This window comes from Trachypithecus francoisi, unplaced genomic scaffold, assembly GCF_009764315.1.
Source record: "Trachypithecus francoisi isolate TF-2019V2 unplaced genomic scaffold, Tfra_2.0 Lachesis_group20, whole genome shotgun sequence".
Classification (NCBI taxonomy): domain Eukaryota; kingdom Metazoa; phylum Chordata; class Mammalia; order Primates; family Cercopithecidae; genus Trachypithecus; species Trachypithecus francoisi.
Window position 1 is genome coordinate 68712011 of NW_022681466.1, and position 8954 is coordinate 68720964.

At 59.2% G+C, this 8954-nt stretch overlaps 1 protein-coding gene across 4 annotated transcripts in view; it reads left to right on the forward strand.

The window, feature by feature from the left end:
• P2RX5 (purinergic receptor P2X 5) overlaps positions 1–8673 on the forward strand; it is a 17753-nt gene extending 9080 nt beyond the window's left edge. For 3 of the 4 annotated variants that reach the window (XM_033185074.1, XM_033185075.1, XM_033185077.1), the window contains exons 9-12: positions 204–297; positions 549–614; positions 4167–4249; positions 7875–8673. In XM_033185074.1, coding sequence (XP_033040965.1) covers positions 204–297; positions 549–614; positions 4167–4249; positions 7875–7935 — 304 coding nt within the window. In that variant the 3' untranslated portion in view covers positions 7936–8673. Of the gene's footprint in view, positions 1–203; positions 300–548; positions 615–4166; positions 4253–7874 lie in introns of those variants that run through there. The other variant, XM_033185076.1, reaches the window with a different exon arrangement.
• The last annotated feature ends 281 nt before the right edge of the window (positions 8674–8954 follow it).

Sequence of the window (8954 nt, forward strand, 5' to 3'; positions counted from 1 at the left end):
TCAGGGAGTGTCTGGCAGGGATTTCAAAGAGTTGGATGTGTCTTTGTTTTTGGCTCGGTGAGAGGCTCTGCAAGCCGCTCCCGGGGCTGCTCAGAGTCAGGGTCCCGGGAGTCCTTCTAAGTCACCAGAGCAGCCACATCGGTGCTGCCAAAAGAGGGAAGGCCAGGCAGGCTGAGGCCTCCCCGGGCTCCTGCCTCCCTCAGATTTGCCAGATATTACCGAGACGCGGCCGGGGTGGAGTTCCGCACCCTGATGAAAGCCTATGGCATCCGCTTCGACGTGATGGTGAATGGCAAGGTGTGTGTGCCTTCTCCTGCTCTGGGGCTGGGGGCTGGGGGATGCTGGGAGAGTCCCTGGGTGCCCCGCTGTGCATTCTCCTGTTCTGAGGCTGGGTGGTGGGGGGTGGGGGATGTTGGGAGGGTCCCTGGGGGCCCCTCTGTTCTGAGGCTGGGCAGGAGGGGGCGGGGGGGATGGGGTACGTTGGGAGGGTCCCTGGAGGCCCCACTGTCCACCCTGCCTCGCTCACTCGCCTTGTCTCTGTCTTCCAGGCAGGGAAGTTCAGTATCATCCCCACCATCATCAACGTGGGCTCTGGGGTGGCACTCATGGGTGCTGTGAGTACCTCCCCTCCCTACCCGCTTCCCACCCTCTCCCCTGGCAGCTGCGCTTCAGGAGGAACATGTCCCAGTGCCCTCAGAAAGAACCAGAGCTGGCAAGATCAGAATGGGCGTGGGAAAAGAGGGCTTTCTGGGATTTCGTGCTCTGCCGGCTGTCCCCACGTAGCAGTGACAGCCCGAGCCTCTTTCCAGAGCCAGGGAGGCATGTGCCGGCAGCTCTGCAGCTGTGGGTGGGTTTGAGTCAGTCCCCAGCCAAGGCGTGGCTGAGATATTCCTGGGATCCCAGGTGAGTCCCTGAACTTCTAAAGTCTCCATCTCTACTTCTGCTAAAAGAGGGCAGGATTAGGCCGGGCGCAGTGGCTCACACCTATAATCCCAACACTTTGGGAGGCTGAGGCGGGTGGAACACCTGAGGTTGGAAGTTCAAGACCAGCCTGACCAACATGGAGAAACTCCGTCTCTACTAAAAATACAAAAATTAGCCAGGCGTGGTGGCAGGCGCCTTTAATCCCAGCTAATCAGGAGGCTGAGGCAGGAGAATCGCTTGAACCCGGGAGGCAGAGGTTGCGGTCAGCTCAGATTGCACCACTGCACTCCAGCCTGGACAACAAGAGCAAAACTCCGTCTCAAAAAAAAAAAAAAAAAAAAAAAGACGGCAGGATTAGGCTGCAGACAGTTTCTTAGCCTGAGTGCTGCTGACTTTTTGGGTCGGATAATTCTTTGTCGTGGTCTTACACACATCCTTTGACATGCCTTTAAACATTCTGCAATGCACAGAGGGCTGTCCTGGGTGTTGTGGGATGGTTTGTTTTGTTTTCTACTTCATATTTCACACTTTTCCAGTCTGATAAGATTTATTTTCCCAGACCCTGAGGATGTTGATTTCAGAGACAGAGTCTTGCTCTGTTACCCAGGCTGGAGTGCAGTGGCATGATCATGGCTCACTGCAGTCTTGAATTCCTGGGCTCACGCGATCCTCCCGCCTCAGCCTCCCCAGTAGCCAGGGCTGCAGGTGCACCACCACGCGTGGTTAATTTTTAAATTTTTTGTAGAAATGGGGTCTCACTATGTTGGCCAGGCTGATCTTGAACCCCTGGGCTCAGGCAATCCTCCGGCCTTGGCCTCCCAAAGTGCTGGGATTACAGGCGTGAGCCACCGCGCCCAGCCCATTGTAGGATGTTTAAGAGCATTCCCGGTTTCCACCCACTAAATGTCAGGGGCACCCTCCCCTGCAGTTGTGATGGGGCAAAATACCAGCTGGCTGAGAACCACCCGACTGAAAGACTGAGAGGCAGGGAAGACAGCCTTGTGACTCTTCCGTGGAGCTGGCCCTTCAGTGGGGCCGAGAGGGGCTCGCAGGGGAGGAGGCGCAGGGGCTGAGGGCAGGGAAAGGCGTCCTGAGTCCGCACTGCCCCTTGGTCCTGAGGGCAGGGAAAGGCATCCTGAGTCCACACTGCCCCTTGGTCCTTCTGGACCTTTTGAAAGCCATGGGAATGGTCAGTGGGTGGCTGGTGCCTATCCCAGCAGGTCCCTTTCCCAGATTTCCGACGGCCTCTTCCCTCGTTCCTCTGCCCGTGCACGCAAGACAGCCCCACTGGAGGAGTCCGTCGGGATCCAGGGGTGACTTTTGTTGAGGCCGGGAAAATCGTGTCCTACACCAGGACTCAAAAAAGACCACGCTCCTGGGAGGGGTCAAGAAAAGTGAGCTCCACATGGATCCCTAGCTGCAGACAGTCGCTGGGAGGGTCCCAGATGTTTGCGCCTGTTGCTTTCTTAGAGAAGGCCCACCTTCAGCCATCGCTTTTGTTTTTGTTTTTGTTTTTGTTTTTTGAGATGGAGTCTCGCTGTTGCCCAGGCTGGAGTGCAGTGGCACGATATTGACTCACTGTAGCCTCTGCCTCCCAGGCTTAAGCAATTCTTCTGCTTCAGCCTCCTGAGTAGCTGGGATTACAGGCACGTGCCACCACGCCCGGCTAATTTTTGGATTTTTGTAGAGACGGGGTTTCACCATGCTGGCCAGGCTGGTCTTGAACTCCTGACCTCAGGTGATCTGCCCACCTCGGCCTCCCAGTGCTGGGCTTACAGGCGAGAGTCACCACGCCCAGCCCAGTCATCACTTTCTGGTGATGTGAGTTAAGTCGGAGCATCCTCTGGGGACAGACCTGTGAACTGGAGGTAATGGTGCAGAAAGAGGTGGTGGTCAAGGTTAGGTTTGGGGTTGGTCTCTGGGGAGCAGGGAATGAGTAAGCAACATTTTTGGCATCTGGGGGATGGATGTGCAGCATCCAGGGTCCGGGGGCCAGGATTCCTTGCTGGCCCCTCCACCAGCCCTTCCCACCTTCACCTTCCCCCGTCATTCAGACCCTAACCCCGCCCTGTGCTGTGGGTGGAGTCGCCCTCTGCTGGAGGACAGGGGCAATTGCACGACCCGCTCTGGTCCTAAGAGCACATTTTGGGTGTGAGGGGCTGAGCTGGGGTCGTCCACCTCGTCATCTTCCTTTTTGTTTGTTTTTGTCTTTTTTGAGATGGAGTTTCACTCTTGTTGCCCAGGCTGGAGTGCAATGGTGCGATCTCGCTTCACTGCAACCTCCACCTCCCGAGTTCAAGCGATTCTCCTGCCTCAGCCTCCCGAGTAGCTGGGATCACAGGCACCTGCCACCACGCCCGGCTAATTTTTGTATTTTTAGTCGAGACGGGGTTTCACCGTGTTGGCCAGGCTGGTCTCAAACTCCTGGCCTCAGGTGATCCGCCTGCCTTGGCTTCCTAAAGCGCTGGGATCACAGGCGTGACCCACTGCACCTGGTACCGGTCATCTTTGACCAGCACCGTAGCGTCCTTGCTGGTTAGAACCCTTCCAGCCCATCTCACACTACCACAGGGATCTTTCTAAATGCCAAAATTCGGGCTGTGGTGCCTCCGCCTCACCTAAAGGATGAGGATCAATGCCTCGGAAACATTCTAAGAAGCCTAGCAGGCCGGTCCCCATCCACCTCTCCAGACGTGCCTCTCCCTCTTCCCACACAGGCCCCGCGGCGACAGCCTTGTTCCTCCCCCCTCGAATATCCTTCCGTCTCTGTGTCTAGTATCAACTCCTCTTTAGTCCTTAAGGACTGAATAGGGACCCTCCCCAGGCTGAGTCAAGTCCTGTCTGGGTCATCATCGACACGCCTGTCTCCAGCACCAGAGGGAGAGTCTCCAGGAAGTCTCTCTTGTCCAGATCCTCCCTGTACCTCGGTGCAGGCCCTGGCATCTGCTGGGTGCCCAGCAAACGTGTTGAAGGAACGACTGGATGGGGTCTGGGTGGTGTGGGGTCGGGGAGCGCCTGGCCTGTGGGATCCGGGGAAGCTCCAGTCCAGCTTGGGCTCCACCACGGACCGGCTCTGTGGTCTCGGACGAGGGTGCCTCTTCCTGAGCCCAGTTTCCTCATCTGTTAAATGGGGACAGTGAGGCCTCCCTTAGGGGCTGTTGCAGGATCGAACAACAAGGTGCCGTAAATGAGCAGTGGTCTCGAAGGTCTAGGATTCTGAATCAGACACCCCTCTTTTGCAGGGGGCTTTCTTCTGCGACCTGGTACTCATCTACCTCATCAAAAAGAGAGAGTTTTACCGCGACAGGAAATACGAGGAAGTAAGGTCAGTTCTGCTTTCAGGCCGCGGTCGAAGTGCAGCCCTGTGGGGCGCCCCCCTGGCTTTGCACCTTTACCCTGATGTGCATATTGACAGCTGGGGTGGGAGGCAGGGGCTGGAGGGCCGGGGAGGAGGAGTGTTCAGAGTCCATGCTCTATAGAACCAGATTTGGCCTCAGCAGCAGTGGGAGGAGAGGGCGCTGTGGGCCACGGAGTGGGAGACGGAGTTCACAGGCTCCGCCTGACTCCGGACAAGTCCCAGGCCTCCTTGGGCCTTGGTTTCTCTATCTGGGAGATGAGAGAGCTGGTTTACGAATCGAATGGGTGTCCGCAGCACTTTTGTGATTCTTGGACTTGGTGATCCTGGTGGGCCGGGGCTGAGGGAAGCTGGAGTAGTAAAGGAAAGGAAAGCGGATATTTTCTTTTTCTTTTTTTTTTTGAGACCAAGTTTCGCTCAGTCGCCCAGGCTGGAATGCAAGGGCAGCATCTCGGCTCACTGCAACTGCCGCCTCCCGGGTTCAAGCAATTCTCCTGCCTCTACCTCCTGAGTGGCTGGGATGAGACATGCACCACCACGCCAGGCTAATTTTGTATTCTTAGTAGAGATGGGGTTTCACCATGTTGGTCAGGCTGGTCTTGAACTCCTGACTTCAGATGATCCACCTGCCTCGGCCTCCCAAAGTACCGGCATTACAGGTGTGAGCCACTGCGTCCAGCTGGAAAGCAGATATTTTCTTCTGTGCAGAGGCTGTTTCCAGAGTTTCCTGGGCCCTGGGTATGGTGGGGTGTGTGTGTTCAGAGTGGCAGAGCACAGCATGGGTGGGGAACCCTGATGACTGTGGGTGGGCGGGAAGGGGAAGGGGCTGTGGCTTCGGCCTTTGGAGAAGGCTTTCTGGAGAAGTGGGGATTGGATTGGGAGTTGGGACAGACACCTTAGTGCTCCCTCAGTGCCCCCACAGCCTGGGACCGTGGGTGTCGAGTCTGCCTGTGTCATTCACCTTGCTGCACTCCAGCTGTGGCCTGAACCCCAGCCCTGGGTTATAGGGTGTGCCCTGACCCAGGCTGCAGGCTGAACCCCAACCACAGTCCTGACTGCTGCTGGAGGAAACAGGGTAGAGGAGGCAGGGTGGAGGACGCAGGGAGGAGGAAGCCAGGTGGAGGAAGCAGGGAGGAGGACGCAGGGTGGAAGAAGCGGGGTGGAGGAAGCAGAGTGGGGGATGCAGGGAGGAGGACGCCGGGTGGAGGACGCGGGGTAGAGGACGCGGGGTAGAGGACGCGGGGTGGAGGACGCGGGGTGGAGGACGCAGGGAGGAGGACAAGGGGTGGAAGAAGCAGGGTGGAGGAAGCGGGGTGGAGGACACAGGGAGGAGGAAGCCGGGTGGAGGACGCGGGGTGGAGGACGCAGGGAGGAGGACAAGGGGTGGAAGAAGCAGGGTGGAGGAAGCGGGGTGGAGGACACAGGGAGGAGGAAGCCGGGTGGAGGACGCGGGGTGGAGGACGCAGGGAGGAGGACAAGGGGTGGAAGAAGCAGGGTGGAGGAAGCGGGGTGGAGGACACAGGGAGGAGGAAGCCGGGTGGAGGAAGCCGGGTAGAGGACGCGGGGTGGAGGAAGCAGGGAGGAGGACGAGGGGTGGAAGAAGCGGGGTGGAGGACGTGGGGTGGAGGACACAGGGTGGAGGACGCAGGGAGGAGGACGAGGGGTGGAAGAAGCGGGGTGGAGGAAGCGGGGTGGAGGACGCAGGGAGGAGGAAGCCAGGTGGAGGAAGCCAGGTGGAGGAAGCCGGGTGGAGGAAGCCGGGTGGAGGACGCTGGGTGGAGGACGCGGGGTGGAGGAAGCAGGAAGGAGGACGCAGGGTGGAAGAAGCGGGGTGGAGGATGTAGGGTGGAGGACGCGGGGTGGAGGACGTGGGGTGGAGGACGCGGGGTGGAGGACGCGGGGTGGAGGATGCAGGGAGGAGGACGAGGGGTGGAAGAAGCAGGGTGGAGGAAGCGGGGTGGAGGACGCAGGGAGGAGGAAGCCAGGTGGAGGACGCCGGGTGGAGGACGCAGGGCGGAGGACGCAGGGAGGAGGGCGCAGGGTGGAAGAAGCCGGGTGGAGGATGCAGGGTGGAGGAAGTGGGGTGGAGGAAGCGGGGTGGAGGACGTGGGGTGGAGGAAGCGGGGTGCAGGACGCAGGGTGGAGGACGCAGGGAGGAGGATGAGGGGTGGAAGAAGCGGGGTGGAGGAAGCGGAGTGGGGGATGCAGGGTGGAGGAAGCGGAGTGGGGGATGCAGGGTGGAGGAAGCGGGGTGGAGGATGCAGGGTGACAGCCTGCAGGGTGGAGGAGGCAGGGTGAGGCTGTGGGAGGGGCTGCTGGTGCTTTAGCCCCCAAGGTGCCCCTTAGCTCCTGAGTCCCTGGCTGGCCGGGGTGCCGGCTGTGCCATGCCACACACAGATGATAACAGTGCACTGTCACACAGCACTCACTCTCTACCCAGAACCCCTCTGTACTCTCTGTATTTAAGTCATTTAAGCAACTGAATGAGGTAGACACCGAACTTCCCCATTTTACAAATGAGGAAACTGAGGCACAGAAAGTCTCAGTAATTTGCTCAAGGCACACAGCTGGCGAATGGCAGCGCTGGGATTTGAATCCCAGTAGTGTCTGTAGGATGCGGTTCTCCTGAGTGACTCTGTCTTCACTGAACGTCTCTGTGCTCAGATGACTCCCCCAGTCCCTCTTCTGTGTGCGATTCTGGGGTTGCCCCGGCCTCGGGAGGGTGCTGGCCGTGCTGCCAGGGGGGTCCTTGGGCCGCGACTCCTGGGGATGCTTCTCTGCAGACGAGGCTCAGCCTGCGTGGGGAGGGCGTCTGGCTGGGTGGGGGGCCTGTCTCGGGCCTCCTCTGCGTCTGCCTTGCGGAGTGCCTGTGCAGTGAGCAGGTGCCTGGCCCTTTCTGTGCCTTGTTTTCTTTTTTTTCCCCGAATATTGGGGGCTGGACACCCCCTGCTCAGTCAGGCTGGGGTTCTGTGACTCTCTTGTAAACCACACCCCAAGTACTCACTGACCTGGGTGGCCTTTCCCCTGGCCCAGCTTTTGTTCCTTGCTGGTTCAGGAATTGGCAGCGTTCAGCTGGGAGCTGGGCCCGGGCAGGGAAGGAGCAAGAAATAGACTGGGTTGGAGAAGAGTGAGGAGAGAGAGAGGCAGGGGCTGCAGCAGTGGGGCAAGGAGGCTGGAGGTTAGGGGTATGGGGTAGGCCCAGAGCCTGGCAGCCCTCCTGTGCTCCCTGAGTTGACTCTTACTTTCTGGGCGCTCACTTGAGCTCCTATTCTGAGCAAGCGGGAAGCCCGACTGCCTGGCTTGTCTTGGCTGAGCCTTGCTGTGGCTGTGGGAGGCTATGGACTCATAGGCCCACGCTCCAGCTGCCACTGCAATTGCTGCTGCTTCTTGCGGGGTCAACTCCAGAGGCTTCTGCCTGAGCATCTATGCATGCTGGGCTTCCGCAGGAACCCTGGCGGACTGCACTCTCTCTGAATGCTCTGCCTGCCTGCGGTGCTGCCCGGAGCGGAGTGGTGCTGCCTCTGGTGAGGCTGGCCTACCCACCGGTTCCTGAAAGTCCTCTCCGCCCTGTGTGCCCCCTCCCGCCCACACACAGGTCTGGCCATTTGCAGAATGCACAGGCGAATTTGGAGCAGCTACAGACAATGGAGACATAGCCAGGGCTGTTGGCTACCAGCAGTGTGGCTGAAGACGTTGGGGCCGGAACCACCCGCAGCTCTGAACTGGGAAGAGGAGTCTGTGCCTGCATGAGACAGGGGCTTCCAGGCGCAGCCATCTCTCCTGCACTTTGGGATCTTGCTGCAAGCTTTTCGTTGAGTGAGGAGGGGAGCCGCCCGATGGTCAGAGGGGTTCAGACCTAGAAGAGGAGTCCCTGGAGTCCAGGGAAAGGGGCAGGCCAGGGCCCTGAGTGGAAGTGGAATGTTTGGATTGTCCCTGAACCTGGCTGCACCTTCACTCATTCATACGTGCAGTAAACACGTCTTGACGCATGCTGTGTGCTGGGCCCGCCCAAGAGGTGCTTAAACGAGACACTGACCTGCGCTCAGGGAGAGGGGCACGTGTGTAATTTCTCCAAAGCCAACAGAGACATCACAGCCAGGCCCAGCCACTCCAGCTGGCCCTCCACTCGCCTCTAGCAGTTTCAGAAATCCCTGCCGGGAACGGTGGTCGCTCGGAGAAAGCTCTTGGACAACCCCCAAGGGGACATTTGGGCTTGCCCCAAGGATAAAATTTAAAGGTGGCCATGGAGGCAACCAGGAAAGCACTGGAGCAGTCAGGAGGCAGCTGGCTCTTAGGGGGAGAAGCCAGCGCCGGGGCAGTCTAGGTAAGATGGGGAAGGGGAGGCAGGGAGGCCTCTGCTCCACCTGACTCCGCCAGCCTTGGGAAGCTCGGGGAATATGGACTTGCCCAGATGGGAGATGCAAGTGCCTTGGCCCTGACGAGCTCCTGCCCTCTCCCCAGCCCTCCCCAGAGGCTGGGCCTGAACTGCTAACGAGATCAAGGATGGCGCCACTCAGCAGGTGTAAACGGGCTGAGTTAGGGAGGCCCCTCATTCCCCTCCCTCCATCCCCACCTGTCCCGTGCCACACCCACCTGCTGCTCTCTCCCTCCATCGCTGTAGAGCCTTGCTTTTGATTTATTTATTTGAGAGCGAGTCTCGCTCTCTCGCCCAGGC